Source organism: Schistocerca serialis, chromosome 6 (assembly GCF_023864345.2).
Source record: "Schistocerca serialis cubense isolate TAMUIC-IGC-003099 chromosome 6, iqSchSeri2.2, whole genome shotgun sequence".
NCBI classification, from domain to species: domain Eukaryota; kingdom Metazoa; phylum Arthropoda; class Insecta; order Orthoptera; family Acrididae; genus Schistocerca; species Schistocerca serialis.
The window spans coordinates 199,488,002-199,505,799 of NC_064643.1; the positions used below are offsets into that span (position 1 = coordinate 199,488,002).

The 17,798-nt window shown below is 43.6% G+C and overlaps 1 protein-coding gene across 2 annotated transcripts in view; it reads right to left on the reverse strand.

Moving 5' to 3' along the window:
* Positions 1 to 9,669, reverse strand: part of LOC126484548 (protein grainyhead) — a 321,553-nt gene extending 311,884 nt beyond the window's left edge. The window contains exon 1 of one of the 2 annotated variants that reach the window (XM_050108104.1): positions 9,404 to 9,669. Coding sequence is in view for 1 of the 2 variants with exons in the window: in XM_050108101.1 (XP_049964058.1) it covers positions 5,870 to 5,901 (32 nt within the window). In the remaining variant the exon portion in view is untranslated. Of the gene's footprint in view, positions 1 to 5,869; positions 6,324 to 9,403 lie in introns of those variants that run through there. The other variant, XM_050108101.1, reaches the window with a different exon arrangement.
* Positions 9,670 to 17,798: the final 8,129 nt, after the last annotated feature.

The window sequence follows — 17,798 nt, forward strand, 5'->3', positions numbered from 1 at the left end:
TAAATGCAGCAGAGATCTACTCATGTAATACTCGTTGTTTATGTCCACAAGTAGATGATCAAGGGAAACATTAAATCTCTGAAAATTCCTAACATTGCTCGATCTGCTTTTCCATCTTGATTCTTTATTGGTCCACTATAGATCCTCGCGGGTACCGATGTTCGCCACCGAATCACTCGTGTCATTGAAATAAAGCTGCAGCGTTAGATTATTGATCACAGTGATCAAAATGACAGATCTGGTTGCTCAAAATCTCTTACATTCGACGATAAGGTAGTAGAAGAGATAATTTGTAAACTTCTATTGTTTCTCAGCTAACGGCGGTTCCATTATTATTATTATTATTATTATTATTATTATAACCAAGATCATGCCATTTACTTGTGGTTTTATCCTAATGTCAATAATTGAGCCACACGCTGTATCAGCACGGTATAGAATAGGCGTGCATTGAGTGTTCTCTTGCTTTCAAGGAGGGAAAATCTCGCATACCATATCTTTGTGTTAAATAACTATCTGTACAATTCATACCATTAAGTGACAGGACACAAAAAAAAAAACCCGCTAGGACTACAGGCTTGGGCTGGCTGTGTTCACCGGGTAGCCTAGACAGATTGCAGTCAGGCGCACGCAGTGCCCGCAAAACTCATGAGTGAATTTTATAACAAGTTTGTTGCGCTTAACACAGTACCACGAATCCTAAACCGAGATGGTCGCGCACGCTTTCATTCTAGATTCACGATGAACAAATAAATTAAATAAGGTAAATAAATTCCCACAATATACCAATACACGGGACCAAATTAGCGTCTGCATATCCACACACGTCTCTTAATTTATTTAAAAGCATCATTGAACGCACTCTCAGGCGACCATAAAACAATCACAGCATAGCCGTCTAAGAGAATTAACAACAAACATCCCCCAAGCATACAGAACTACGCTGAAAAAAAGACATGGTAGCTTGTGGGAATGCTATAAAGGTATTGTCCGAAAAAAAATAAAGAATTAGTGAATGTTGTATAAGCGGCAACAATTTTACAACACTTGATATACGAAAATTATGGGGGACACATAAACAGAGAATGAGATTTCAGCAAATTTCACTATTTAAAAGGTCTGATACGCGATGAAAAATAAAGTAAAAGCTTATTCAATTATTGTTCCTATCTGAGATAATGACAAGGAATAGTAATTATTCTCCTTGCTGTCAAAGAACGAATAAGAGAGGCATCATTACTTTGGTCGTGGGCACTAAATTTTGGTAACAGCAAAAGGGTACTCCCATGTCGTCACAGGATCGGTTAAGAAGCGACAGCACGTGGTGTGGCATTAACGTAAAGCTGTGCAACACCGTGAGAAATTCCTAAAATCCCATTCAATGACGTATCGTCAGTGACATTGATTATCTGCACACTTCATATCGCGAAGCTAGGGAGGCTATATTTCTCTGGCTAAGGAATCGGCAGCTGCCAACGGCACTGTACATAGCCTCAAAGCGACTGCTTCGCACGGCTTGTGCTGCCACCTGGCGGAAGGGCGCCGAACACTCGCCACCCTGTTACGTAAAGGCCCGCCCCGGAAGAAACTGCGCGGCTTAGCAACTGCCTGTCATTTCTCGCACAAAAACTTCTTATTGCCCAAACACCGTAACTACATATCCGACGATAAATAAAAGCAGAAGGAAGAAACTACGGGACATCATACTTTGAAAACACTAGAAGTGTTGCAATTTTCAAATGAATTGTTCTACAGGCAAAGCGAAAGTGGACTTGTAACAGAGACAAGAACATACACTGAACTGAGATGGCAGAGAGCAGCGCAAATGGATTAATCGAAGATGTGTCACCTGAGCATGGAGATCAGTTTCCTAAATAAAATGTAAGAAATTTTTTTAAAAATAATAAAAATTAGTTTTAGACGTGCATGAAAATTTATTTCATGTTTTCTGTCCTCTAGTTATTTTGAAAGGCTTGTTGTTGTTGTTGTGGTCTTCAGGCAGCTCTCCACACTACTTGCAAGCCTCTTCATCTACGTATAACTATTTCAGTCTATATCCTTTTGAACCCATTTAGCGTGTTAATGTCTTGGTCTCCTTCTACAATTTTTTACCCTCGCTCCCCACTGTCCCCCACACGCAAATACACAAGTCCCTCCAATACTAAATTGTTGATCCCTTGATATCTCAGAATATGTCCTATCAACCGACCCCCTTGTTTAATAAAATAATGTCACAAATTTCTTTTCTCCGTAGATCTTCTCAGTACCTTCTTAATTTTTATATGGTTTACCCATCTGCTGTTCTGCGTCTTTCTGTAGTATCACACTACGAAAGCTTCTATTCACCTCTTACATGAACAGTTTATTCTCCACGCTTCACTTCCAGACGAGGCTACACTGCAGACAAATACCTACAGAAAAGATTTCCTAACATATAAATCTATATTAGATTTCAACAAGTTTCTTTTTTTGTAGAAACTCTTTTCTTACCATTACGAGTCTGCATTTTATTTCCTCTCTACTTCGGTCGTCACCAGTTATGTTACTGCCCAAATATCAGAATTCATGTGCTACCCTTCGTATCTCGTTTCCTGACCTAATTACCCGAGCATCGTCTGATATAATTCGACTACACGCCATTACTCTTGTTTCGTTTATCTTAATCTTCATCTTGTATAATTGTTGTAAAGCGATTGTCGAACCAGAACGATTAACTGTATGTGGCGTCACTGACGGAACTCCGAGTTTCGAATCTTAAGCGTGAATTCGTGGACTACATCTAACTAATAAGAAGAGGAATATTTATTAAACAAGGACAATTTGCTCACTTTCTTTTATAAATAAGAAAAAAAACTACAAAAAATATATTCTATGACGAAAGAGGAAGGTGCATCATAGCAAAACAGCTCATGTACCTGCACTTTTCCGGCAACACTATTGTAGCTGTTTGGCAGGGCATTAATGGTTCACACGTAAGTGGACAGTCCATTGATTCCTGAATGGCGTCAGTAAATGCTTCTGTTCGTCGTTGGTGAAACAAGGTGGCAAGACAGCCCGCAACAACACCGAAGCATGCACAATAACAAGCCATCAATCACGTCGCGAAAAATCAGAAATCGAAGTAACACCAGTGCTTATTAGAAAGCAAACACGTCATGGTTTTCACCCGCCTCTTTCATTGTTCTGAACATTCAAACACTGTTATACACATGAGCGGAACGTGCGCTAATTCTCCCCACGCCATCACTGCTGTAGTTTCCCTCGCACGTTTTACGAAAAGCTCTACTAGAGAACACCCTAGGCATCTGATTATATCAACAGGAAGTACATCAAGTAGCGAAATATTCCGGACTAGTGACAGTTTTATGTCTGAAGTCGGCCCAATTTTGAAGGCAGTCACGGGATCAGGGAATAGCGTTAAAGGCAACAAGGTGATCAAAAACGCAAAAAACTGTATTCTATTTAGCATGATATACAAAAAATATTCTAGGAAGCTTGGAAAAATGTGGTATTTTATCTATCGAGAATTGTCTTGCTGGCAACGCGATAAAACTGGTGATTGAAGTGATACTATAACCAGCGCGTTTCGATTAAACGGCTAGAGAGATACTCAGAAACTCATACCATCGTCGCAGACAACAGACATGTATTAATGGTTTCCTTCTCTGAAGCAGTTATGGCGGTCGTAGGGGAAAAAGACGATGGTCATCCTTTCGCATATGTCTAATCTCGCTGATGTTTGCTTCGAGGTCCTTATGAGTATCACCTAACAGAGCCAGCACATCATCCTAAACTTGCGTCATCGAGTCAGTTGACAATGCTCAGAAATGTCTGCTTGGTTGTACGGAAACAAGCAATAGATTCAACATTCGCGGGTTGCAGGACGTCTAATCGTAATGCAGCTGGGCGGTGGTACTTTTTGTTATGGCAAGTGCGCTCTGTTCGCTAGCTTCTCCTGTTTAGGATCAGATGACCGTCATGGGTGCTTTGAATGAGCAGGGAAGAGACGCATAAATGGCCAACAAGTATCAGTGAAATTCAGAACAAGAATTATGTGGACATTACGAAAAGATTTTTCTCTAAAGATTCCATCTCCCAAGATCAGTGAATAAAGCCGTTACTTCTCCTCATACACATCTCGCGGTTGATGACAGAATTGAGAAATTGAAGAAGTATGAACACGTGTCAGAGTCCTTTTCATGCGTACGTACGTAAACATATTACGAACTGACATTCGTTATGCTGAGATACTCTAAAGCCCCCGCCACATGAGCAAATGCAAAAGCACAAGAGATTCGGGCGAGAAAGACGGATTTTTTTTTAAAGCTCACATTTGTATCTCGCATCAACGTGATCAGTATAACGATTTTAAACAGTCTCGGATACAGCTTCTCGTAATTTGCCATCAGCACTTTGCGCGCGAAAAGTTTCCCGCCTACGACCACTAGAACAGCTATACTGAATAAATTGCTCATTTATAAGCCTAGAGCTAAGTTTTTCATACCAAACAGCTTGACATGCTAGTGGGCTTTATTAAAAGACATGTATTCACAACTTAGTGTCACTGAGAAGCAATACATTCTCAACATCGTTGCGATGAACACTGAAACACTAACTTCACCAACGTAGCAGACGGGACAATGAAAACGTTTTAGGCACACAAGAAATCTGCAATTTTGTGACGTCAGCAGTCACATTCCAAACCGCAAAAAAATATTGTTCGCAAGAAAATAATGAACTACTGAACGAAACTAGCTGCTGCTAGCAATTGTTTTTAAGCATTTATTTATGTACCACCCTACTTTCGAAATCTCTCCGTCTTCAGTAGAGACGTACACTTCTTATGTCGTAACATTTCCATGTTTATGAGGCTTGCTCGTGAGAAAGAGTTACGGTAATTGTGAAAATATTTTTAAGATAAATCATCAAATCCCTCGTCAGTTTTTGTTTGACACATCGATAACAACAATACGCAAATATGAGACGGCTGAACAAAAATTTGTGTGTTTCGATGATGAGTGAAGATGTTGTCGCTGAGGATAAGAAAGCTCAAAACCGGTGATGTTTCTTATTGATCACCTGTTTCGAAATGTCAGTGGGATCTATTGAGACTTCAACAATAGAATTCGATTCCCAAGACTCTGGAAATGTCGTTGCCTAATACACGCTATCGGCATTGTTGCGACGAGCACTAGAAAATCGGCGTTACCACTTCACACAGACAGACGATCAGTACGTTTTAGGCAAACGAGAAATTTGCAGTTGTGGGACACAACCAAATATGCACAAAAAAACCGATGACATACTGGACGAAATAAACATCAGCTAGGCACGATTTTTTGCCATTTATTGATACAGCACACTAGTTTTGTCATTTCTCATTTCTTCATTGGAGGCAAATATTTTACGTCTATAAATTTCGATTTTTGTGAGACTGTATCTTGGAAAAGAGCGACAATGATTATATTGGAATTTTTCTGATACAACTTGGTCGTCACTTGTGTCGTTGATGGCGGTATACAATACACAGACGTGAAGGTGCTGCACAAAAATGTAATTGTTTCGATATTAAATACCCGTATCCCCACTGAAGATTAGAGAGCTCAATTGTTATTGGTCATCTAAATAAATGGCTAAAAACGTTAGAATTAGTCGACTTCACATCTAGTCACGTGGCGTTTCTAGTTACGCAGCGATTCACACACGTCAGGGATACAGTATCGAGCCTGCTGGAAACACAAGAGCGCACCTCGTCCATCACATAGGATCGGCAAATAAATTACACAGTCGGCTCTTCTCTCCTGCACGTGTCGACACACGGAAAACGACTTGGCGTCGACGGCTGGCTGTTCCCGGCGCCACGACTTACCACAGGTGGCGGTACAGATGGTTGGGGTACATAGCGGGCACGGTGTGATCTCAGCGGTCTACAGAGCGGTGGTCAGCCGCGTGCAGGCTCGAGCGCCCGAGTCCATGTCGCCGCCGGGCCGCGTCCCTCGCTCCTGCCGCCGCCGCACTCGCTGTATCGCCCCGTGCTCCGGGCTCCGCTCGCATTCGCAGCACACAAACACTCGCGCTGGAAATCGTTCGCACTGGTCACTCGCGGGTCCGACTTGTTGCGGCTGAAACGCGCACTCGCCCACGTGTTGCTGCTCCGGTCGTCACTGAAGAGACTGCGCGGTCCAGCCGAGTGGCGTGCCGTCACGTGGGCACGAGTGGATGTGGTGCGTACGCGGAAGTGCGTGTCGCCGGGTGCGTGTCCACGTGAGCGCCGGCAGAGCGTGTGACTCGGCTGGTCGTGGGGCTTGCACTGGCCCCGCTAGCCCGGCCGGCGCCGCTACGTGCGGTCTGCAGGGCCGAGGGGGGGGGGGGGGGGGGACCTACCTGGGGGTCACCGCGGCCCGGCCAGCGGCGACACCACCCTATTCACTCTGCCCCCCCCCCCCCTTGCCGACCCTACCCGTGTCCATCTTCTTCTCTAACCGACCCCCACCTCCTCCATATTGCCCCCCTCCTGTCTCCACTTCCTACTCTTCGGCGCGCGATATCACTGAGCTCGACCGGCCGGCAAAAACACAGCGGCGCATAAATTACCACTTGTCACGATGGGCATTCGCCCCCCCCTCCCCACCATAGCCCGCCAAGCCGCACTATGCGTGGAAATAGCCGCTGCACCCCTTGTTGCATGCTAGTGTGGCGGGAAGGGGGGGGGGGGGGGTGAGGGAAGAAGCCACGTCGGCTCATCCACAGCCTGGAACCGGAGACCATCAGGAATCACATTCATCCTTCTAAGAAGTGCCACTTCTCTACAGGGCTCTGATCACTACCAGCGGAAATGAAGCTATGAGCAGTAGCCCCAACTCTTCCCTTCCCCTATCTTTTATATCTCCTTTCCTTACCCACGAAGTCTTAAACATCGCTGTTTTATTAATTACGAACAACTTCAGTTGGAAAGACCACATAGATAACATTGTGGGGAAGGCGAGCCAAAGGTTGCGTTTCATTGACAGGACACTTAGAAGATGCAACAAGTCCACTAAAGAGACAGCTTACACTACACTAGTTCGTCCACTGTTAGAATATTGCTGCGCGGTGTGGGATCCTTACCAGGTGTGATTGACGGAGGACATCGAAAGGGTGCAAAAAAAGGCAGCTGGTTTTGTATTATCACGTAATAGGGGAGAGAGTGTGGCAGATATGATACGCGAGTTGGGATGGAAGTCATTAAAGCAAAGAAGTTTTTCGTCGCGGCGAGATCTATTTACGAAACTTTCTCTTCCAAATGCGAAAATATTTTGTTGAGCCCAACCTACATAGGTAGGAATGATCATCAAAATAAAATAAGAGAAATCAGAGCTCGAACAGAAAGGTTTAGTTGTTCGTTTTCCCCGCGCGCTGTTCGGGAGTGGAATGGTAGAGAGATAGTATGATTGTGGTTCGATGAACCCTCTGCCAAGCACTTAAATGTGAACTGCGGAGTAATCATGTAGATGTAGATGTAGAAATGCAACAGGAATGACTAGCGTAGTTGACGACTACTTCGCATAATTGACCCAATATTTCTCCATAAGCTTCCCAATATTAGGAGTGTTATCTGTCACTTACCACTTCTCTCTGTGGCGGTATTCGTTACGTTTAAAAAGGTCGAGCTTCTCTGTGGTTCGGAGTCGGCGTTAAACCGTACATCGTCCAGGAAGGGGCTGGGGGAGTTCATTAGTCGGAGGCAGGTAACGACATACCACCTCCTAGCACAGCACTGTATTGAAACTAACCTTCTTGCTGATGACAACTTTGCCTTGGGCAGTTTAGAAACTAAATCCAGAAGACAACACGCATTTCTCATGAAAGTTTAAGTAATTCTCCAATGACAATGCGTGTAATAGTCCACAAAAAATATTTCACACCTATCAAGAAAATCTGAGACGACGTTGTGATAAATATATATGAATGTCATCGTAAACGGTGAATAAAACTTATTCTTTACACTGCAGTAGGATGACGTAAATTTTTCCATGTGAAATTTAACTCAGTAACTAAATAGCTAGTTCTAGAAAAGTGAACAGTACCGCACACAATTATTTTAAATGGTTGTGCTGTTCCTTCCTCGCTGTCACGCATCTTCTCCTACTGACACAATGCTTTTTGCGTACATTATTACCTAAGAACGGTAAAGCAGATTTCGTTAAAATTTCCGAGCCTGACATAATTGATAGAAGATTCCACTCTTCTAAGCAAAAATTTCGGCGCCTAATCTGTTAGTACTTGCTTGGCGCTGCAAATTCACCCTCAGATGTGGAAACCACTGCTCGCATCACCAGACGAGGATGGATAGATTTGTCTTGGAAATGTTTTCAGAATGATGTATGGACTCGTTAGCGCATCAGCGCCATAGGAAATATGTCTTTTAAGAAAGGATGGTGTTAAAAATCCCGACGAGGCTACTGATGTCGTCAGTATTATCCACGGATGGAGTAGGAACCATCTCGAGTGAAACCGCAGACATCCTAAAGCCCACTGTTGTGTCCGGATTATGTCTTAAATATTACAACATATCGTTAGATCATTACCCGAACACCTATAGGTGTCAGAAAATCGCCCAGAACATTGTGACGAAAAGCAGAAAATATTCGCAGGCAATAGAACGCCCTAGCTCACCCGCCATCGTTATGGAACGGTCTGGAGTATTGTTAGAACTCCCCAAAAGATCTAATGTCGTTTAGAAATTCTTCTTCGCTCACAAGGTTTCTCAGAAAATTGCTGTTTTAGCGGAACGAATTCCACTGGTGGATACGGCAACATTGTTGTGTTGGGTGCTGTGAACACATTAGGATTAATACTACATTTCGTATGCTTTATGTCCAGTATAAAAAGTGAACGTGGTAACGCTTAAGTGTATGTAAATTACGTAAGGACAAAGTAAACCAAGCTTCGGTGGAAGCTGTGATGAGTGACGATGTGTTCCGGCCTTTGACATGTTAATTGTGGCGGTCAGCGAAACGGCTCAACAAACCATTTACAGTCGCATATCTGTCGATAGAGAGTGTTTTTGCGATTCTGGCCACGTAGTACTGAGCTCCCAAGATGTACAGAGATTTTTACGAAAATCAGACTTCTGCTGTAGTAAACCACGTCGACTGAATGAAAAGTATTGCAGTATTTCTTCTGACATCCGCCAACACCTGTAGTTACTTTCTGATAAATTTGTTCTCGTACTCGAACGCGCGGTCGCGAGTCGTCGCGTGAAGAGGAGCGCCAGTGCGATAGTAACAAACGTCGAAGTGGCGCGAATCGCAATCCTTCTGGAAAACGCAGGCAGGAAATACACAAAATCTCATTCAAGCTAAGGACTCATCATGCTAGGTTTTTATTTCAGGGGAGGAGATGGCTAACTGCGTGCAGGTACCTGACGCTGGCGTGTTTTGCCGGCTATTCCGCACCGGCTGAATACGTGACAGAGTGGGGGAACACAAACTTCCTCCCGTGGCACTGCAGTCTCGATCGCCGGTTAGCACTGTCAGGTAGGCGGCACATACACAAACACACACTGCGCGCGGGCGGGACACACGCCGGCGTCGCGTCACGTTGTTGTGTTGCGGTCAGCCTCCGGCGGTCCAGACGTCAGGAGCGATGCGCACAGCGACGAAAGCGCGTGCGCACTGGACGCCCGGCGCGAGGTGCGCGCCGACCCGGGCCCCCGTGCTGCCGCCTGGCGGCGCGCGAGCCGAAACTTCACCCCCCACCACCGCCGCCGCGGCCAGTCTGGACACGGTTGACACTGGGCGGGCGAGTTAACTGTAAGCCGGCCGCTCCCTCCGCTATCTGTCGCGCGTCTTCCGCCAGAGCCACTTGGCCGCTGCTTCCTACCCCCTAGCAGGACACTGCACACAGTGATCGGTTTTACACCTGCTCTAGCATGCGCGGATCCTAGGGGGGGTGGAGCAAGTCACGGACCCCATCACCCCCACAAAAAAACTCATGTAGAAAAACGATAATACAGGGTGTCCGAAAAGTCTTTCCCTGATTACATAAATTGATAACTCAGGCTAGAAGTAAGATACGAATATGAAACTGGTGTCTAATTGTTTACAAACTATCAAAGTTTTTTTCACACATCAGTAAACTTCCACATGAGCGCCCTTGGTAGCACGTAGCACATCTAGGCGATATTCAATTAGCCAACATCACTGGAGGGATCGATTCAACGACTGTGGTTATCCGTTGCCGCAGGGTTTCAAGATCTGGTACATGTGTTCGGTAGACCTCGTCCTTGACATAAAAGAAGTCTAATGAGGTTATGTCAGGATAGCGTGGAGGCCAAACCGTTGGCCCATCACGACCAATCCATCGCCCAGGAAAGGTCATATGGAGATAGGCACGGACGTCCAAACCCCAATGAGGCGGTGCACCGTCTGGCTGAAACAAGACATCGGGGTGATACTGAAGCAGCTGAGGAATAGCATACAGTTGCAACATGTCCAGATACACTGCAGATGTGATGGTAGCCTCAGCGAAGAAGAATGGCCCGATAATTCGATCTTGCAATAGCGCGCACCAAAGCTTCACCTTTGGACTGCCTCTGGTGCTCTCCATGACCTCGCCAGGGGGTTGTGAACCCCAAATGCGCACATTATGGCGATTCACTACTCCACTGACAAAAAAGGTCGCTTCGTCGGAAAAGGCAATTCGTCTGAGATAACCATCATCGTCCTCAATACGTGATATCGACGTGCACTGTCATTGGGCAACAATGGAAGTGGAAGTTTACTGATGTGTGGAAAAAAAAAACTTTGATAGTTTGTAAACAATTAGACACCAGTTTCATATTTGTATCTTACTTCCAGCCTGAATTATCAATTTACGTAATCAGGGAAAGACTTTTCGGACACCCTGTATATGCCAAAGTACACAAATTTCTCAGCGATCCCCTGGAGGATAAAATAGCTTAAAAACTAAGGAGTTCAGAGAACGGCAACAAACACTAGAAAATTACAAGCTCCGTTTCAATCTCTTGTATATGTGGATGATTTGCGTCCTCACCGACAGGTAAAGGCACCGATTCACAGCTGATCGAACCTGCTTTTGACAGCAACACCGATACGGTGAGTCCAAGTATAGGACGGTTAAACCAAAGGACCCTGAATATGCCGAGGCAGAAAGGGAATGGACCACCACCCACAAAGCGAAAAATTACAGAAAGACTGAACGCCAAGCTGGTGAGAGTTCAATTTTTTTAGATTTTACCATTAGAATAAAGAACAACAGCCATCGGCTCCAAATTTGTCAGAAGCCTACACAACACACACTACCATTCCCATCTCCTCCTGTCACCCCACACTCCACAGAATGGTAGCATTCCGGCATGTGATCAACGGAGTGATTCAACTACCACTATTCTATTCTATTGCCTTAGCCTTGACCCACAGTTACGCAGGGTCAGCCATTGTTAATCGTATTTGGCATGTTAATGGTTAAGGGGTGGCCGGATGCCCTTCCTGCCGCCGCCCCTTACCCCCTGGTACGGAATGAGTGTACCCCAACTGTCTGCGTCGAGTGTAATCCATGGAATAGTGCGAATGTGTTCAGATGTCTGCGAGTCGTGTAACTGAGGCGGAACGTGGGGACCGGCCCGGTATTTACCTAGCGGGATGTGGAAAACCGCCTAAAAACCACATCCAGCCTGGCCGGCACATCGGCCCTCGTTGTTAGTCAGCCGGGCAGATTCGATCTGGGGCCGGCGCGCCTACCCGAGTCCAGGAAGCAGCACGTTAGCGCGCTCGGTTACCCTGGCGGGTTGGCGATCCAACTACCACTCTCTGAAGATAAATGAGAACAAGAAATTGAAATAATGAAACAAACAGCCATTGCAAATAGTAGACACCCAAAACACTCAACAGAGGCGAAACAGTCACATCACTGCCAATGACCTTGAACGTTGGTAACACCGGTTCTCTCCCGAGCACTGAAGTCGAGTAACGTTGGGCCCGGCTAATACTTGAATGGGTGACCGCTCGGGGAAAACCGGGTGCCGTTGGTTTTCAGGACACGCCAAGTCTCTTCAATGGCATCGAATTGCAAGACTTGCGCCAGACAGTTGTGCCACATGACATTTATTTACTCCGTCACAAGAAACAAAAAGAAACCAACGTGTTCCACACAATATCGTTTACAGGTAATATTTCATATCAGATTGCCAATGTCTTCGAACGGAAAGGCATAACCATACCTTTTACTCAACAAGATTGGTTAGAAGTTGTCTTGCAACAGCAACACAAATGGACTTCATCACGTGTACAGAACAGAATGTTTGAACTGTGATTGTTTCTGCATTGATCAGACAGGTAAACAATTTTAAGTTACATCCAAAGAACACATGGCAGTACTAAAAAACAAAAAAGCACACATCCACCTGCATGAAACAAAACACTACATCAACAACACAGATATCACCATTATACACACCCAACCTAAAGGCAAAAAACCAGACATTCTTGATACACTCCAGCAGTACAAAAACAAAAGGAGAGGACCTCAAACCATCCTAAATGACAAAAATGCCAATATTTACAATAGTATCATCTCTGTTTTCAGCAACAGCCTACATTATTAAATGTGGAATGCACGCACGCACGCACACACACACACACACACACACACACACACACACACACACACACACACACAATTAGTTTGTCACCATAACATTCCCAAATGAACAACGGAATGGCCTCATTTTCTAACATACAATCACACCAACAGGTTGCAGTCCAGTCAGCTTGAAACTATATGAACATCAACTAACAGCATAAATTGTGTATCTATCTGCGTATTGTTAAAGCATTAACCGATGTAATATTCCAACCCTTACTTAGTCATTATAAGTAACAGATGCTGTATAATCTTAAGCACCTCTTACTCCAGAAAAGTCGCTCTCCTCCAATCACTCTCTTCACTCTGTACCTGAATCTCTCTCTCTTTCTGTCTTCCTCCATCTTTTCATCCCTATCTCTGAATCCCAGCCGAAATTGTTATTTATGCACGATTTTATCACTATTGGCAACATAATTATTGTACTTAAAATTTGCAACATGGCACCAGATTACATATCCGAGTATGAAATTCAAGCTATATAAACTTCACAGGAAAAGATTTGTACTCCCGTTGAAATAGTCAGCAACCCAAACAAGGAACTCCACTGTCATTTAAACCTTATTCTAATTAATGTTGTTATGATGTATATTCTTTATACGTCGAGACAGTGTTTCTGTTTTGCTGTAAGTTCTTTGCGCCTAGTAGTTTTCAGATTCCATCTTTATTTACAAAATATGACAGTTTACATGTGATGTGTTACGATAGAAAAAGGAGCCTGTGACCACTAGAGGTATTCTATCTTACTTTAGATATACGTTTAATTTTTAGTCAAAAAAACCGTGTTCTGAAATAGTGTTTTGTTTCTCCACTGAACAGTGCCACAAGTTATCACAAAATCATAGCACAACACAAATATGTCACACTAACGCATGGTGATGGAGGTTTAGACCTTCGAAACGCATTGTGATATAAATAAATCAGTGCCTGGTAACAAAAAACTTGTTGTTTCATTTGATGTCAATAAAGAACAACCTAAAATATTGGCATTTACAGAACGACAGACTTAGGGGTTGTAGTAGGCAGCAATGATAGATGTAAAAAGTATTCCCATAGGCACATTCTACAGGCCTGTGTTCGTAATCGTAACGGTGAATGCCCACTTTGATTTTAAGGCCTGAAAATTTTGAAATTGTTAAAATTGACCGCTACGGTCGCAGGTTCGAATCCTGCGTCGGGCATGGTCGTGTGTGATGTCCGTAAGTTAGTTAGGTTCAAGTAGTTCTAAGTTCTAGGGGACTGATGACCTCGGGTGTTAAGTCCCATAGTGCTCAGAGCCATTTGAACCATTTGTTAAAATTGTGAGAGAGTTTTGCTACTGTAGTTATTAAATCAGTTGCGTGACACATACTTCTGAAAGTTTTGGACGAATAGTTTCCAACAGCTGTAGCTCTCGGAGCTGGAAGTTTGTTGTAGTTCTCGGAACTGGAATTTCTTGAAAGTTATACGAGAGCGATATACTGCATTTATTCTTATATCAAATAGTTAATGTTATTAGAACCGCAGGTATCTGTGACACTTTAAAAGTGGTGAGACGGTGTTATATTTGGGGGGAGGGGTGAAGTTGGTGGGGTGGGTGTAGAAAAGGGAGAGGAAGTAAAACTATAACCGCCTCCCCTTCAAATCCGTTTCCTGGATCCGCGCCTGTACGTAGTCCATCGTTTTCTACTCCCTCCTTGCCCGTCTGTTGCCAGTTCCTCAGTTGTTACTTTCCTATTCTGCAACACTGCTCTTTACCAGTAAATAAATCAATTTTGAATGTTGGACATGTGGATGTCTACCTGTATTCCTTTCAACCTTCCCTAGTGACACTAACTCATCCATACTTCCCTGTTATCCACCATCTTGACAATGAGAGTCTTGCAGACAGATCAACACGCGCGAGCGCGCGCTGACACACACACACACACACACACACACACACACACACACACACAGACTCATACACAGACACGCGCGCGAACATAAAACATAGGTTCACATAATTACTGATGACACCTGAAACTATAAAACAATGAGCCTCGCAAGCAAACATTTGTAAAATCTAATTGTTGGACTACCAAAGAACCAGAAATAGAGCCCACGCAGAAACAATGTTGCTAACTAACAACGAAAAAGGGTGAAAGTGATAAATTTCAAAACCTGCCGATATATGCTCAGAATTTTTTTTTTGTAACAGATGTTAACGCCAATCACATATGTAAAAAATCAAAGTCGTTTATAAACAAAACCTAACGTTTATAAACAAATGCCAACCCTAAAACATAGAAATAAAAAATTCTTTATTATCACGTTTTTATGTACGACCTTGAATGCTAGAATATCATTAAGAAGGGCCCAGCAGAATGGTCGAAACGTCAATCGTGTAGAAGAAACTGAAGAGGAACATGACGCGGCCCGTCAGTGTAGAAGATTTTACCTTCAGTGAAACATGTTGACTGAGAATACCTCCCCGTCCACGATACGCCGTTCTACGTGTGTGGGATCATTCAGCCTCAAATTTTTGGTCATATCTCCATTTTTTTCATAAGTCATCTGATTCTGTAAATCTATTTGAATATAGAATGTGTTATGAAATTATAAAAGCCTTGGCCTACCAGATTCTGATTGTTGCTACGCCGAGGTGACGAATGAGTTCTTATTGAATTATGAAGATTTTTATGTTGCCTTTCTTAATACAGCCTACGTCCGTACGATATTTGTACTATAACAACTATATTAAAAAATAGACTACCGAATCAACTTCAACCTGTTTCCATCTTCAGTTGACAAAAGGAAGCATGACTTTAAAACTGTGGTCTTTGACCTGGTTTCAGGCTACTTATAGAACATTGCTAAGACCGTGTTGCAGAAACAAATGTACACTTCACATGTTCAGTTGACTCCGCGAGATCTAACTCCAGAAATTAAAATTTAATATACCTTTCACACAAATCAATTATATTTCTGAGGAAATCCTGATCGATAATATTTGCTTTTTTTTTTACATATTTTAGATCTGTTGTCCTGGCTATTCAGATTTCACATTCCTCTTTAAAAATGGCTCTGAGCACTATGGGACTTAACATCGATGGTCATCAGTCCCCTAGAACTTAGAACTACTTAAACCTAACTAACCTAAGGACATCACACAACACCCAGTCATCACGAGGCAGAGAAAATCCCTGACCCCGCCGGGAATCGAACCCGGAAACCCGGGCGTGGGAACCGAGAACGCTACCGCACGACCACGAGCTGCGGACACATTTCTCTTAATAATAATAAGAAGGCCTTAAAAGTGTTACAGAGCAGGAGAAATTTCGACGCATGCGGCTTTGAGCTGCGCAGTTTTTAATGAAACTAGGTGTTTGATGTCTGATGACGGCCGTACATATCGGTTAATGCAATTTTTTCTTGTCAATAACGTTCTGTTGAACTCTCCTTCACCAATTAGTAATTGTGTGATAGCTAATCTCAATTTGCTACACACAATGAGACAATACCACACCACAGCGTATTTTGGCTGCCGTCAGATTTATTGGATCGTTATCGTCAACTTGTGAATACGTATCGAATTTCATTCCAAGCGCGAACTCTTTCAAAGAAAAAATAAATTTTTGGTGCTGAATGAAGTACAGACTCTATTTACTGAATTTAAATGAGATATGTGCTATAGGAAAGTTTATGCAGTCCTCCCGGATGGCTCGACGTTTGGCTGTATCCAGAACGACATCCTTCCATCGCCAGCCACCTTGCTTCTTATCACTATCACTTCCCCCCTTACTGGCCCTTCACAAATGGGACGCAGGAACAATGACTGTGGGTAAGCCAGAATACGAGTTCGGATTTCTCTGACTGGTTCGTCATGATCGTTGTTCGATGTGTGCTTGCGGGGACGTAATATGGAGCTTGGCTCTCCAGAAATGTGCATTTGAGGTCTTTAGCAGTAAGCAATGTGTGATTTTACATTAGATACTTTGCTGTATTAACAGCCGATCGGAAATTGTAGCAGTAAGCAATGTGTGATTTTACATTAGATACTTTGCTGTATTAACAGCCGATCGGAAATTGTCAGCAAAATGGGCCACAGGAACTTACTAAATGGACTTGGATGAAAAACGCATCTTTTCTTTGAATCGAATTAGCAAGGGTTCGTGATTGAGTGCCAGTACTCAAGATGAGGTAGGACTTGGGATTTATATGAGAAATTCATTGCGGACGAATTTACACATCCTTTGAATTTTTCCGATGGCTGTCACTCGGACGCTGGCCTTACTCAGGGCAAGATCTCTAATGTAATAGTTACAATTTAAATCTCTTCGAGCACAGACTTGACGATTGGGACTCCAGAGGCTTATCGCAGATTGTGTAGTCAAACGATTTCGGAGGGCTCTGAGCACTATGGGACTTAACTTCTGTGGTCATCAGTCCCCTAGAACTTAGAACTACGTAAACCTAACTAACCTAAGGACATCACACACACCCATGCCCGAGGCAGGATTCGAACCTGCGACCGTAGCAGTCGCGCGGTTCCGGACTGAGCGCCTTAACCGCGAGACCACCGCGGCCGGCCACGATTTCGGATCGTTTCACTATTTTCGAGCATTTCATTAATTTATGCTGCCTATCTTTGAACCACACGCTAATCGTTTTCAAGCCTTCTTGCATTTCGTAACAGATCGTGAGCTCAAACGTACTATTGCATCGTCTGCGACAGGCTCTTATAGCATATACGGAGTGTTTCAAAGACTTTGCATTAATCTTCTAGGGATTATAGAGTACGTCGTTGGGAACAACTTTTGTGACAGTGAAAATGTTCGTTGACACTTCACGCCCCCACGTATAGCATATCTGTCCAATACGCAAGTCACTACCAACTGTCTTGTACACCCACTAACGAAGCACAGTCTTATGGTCTGGCATCATCATGAAACACAGACAGGAATCACACAACCATTAGGCGCCTACACTCAACAGATAAATTTAATATACAATTCTTATACATCGTGTGTGTGCAGGAAGAAAACTGTTTTCTATTAGGCAGCTGAAAAACCACTGTTGCGACAGAAAAACAGCCAACTCCATCTAAAATTACACACACCTGCAGTGAAGTAATGTTAGAAAGAGTGGTGTGGCGGGTATTTTTCTGTAGCAACAGTGGATTGGCAGTTGTT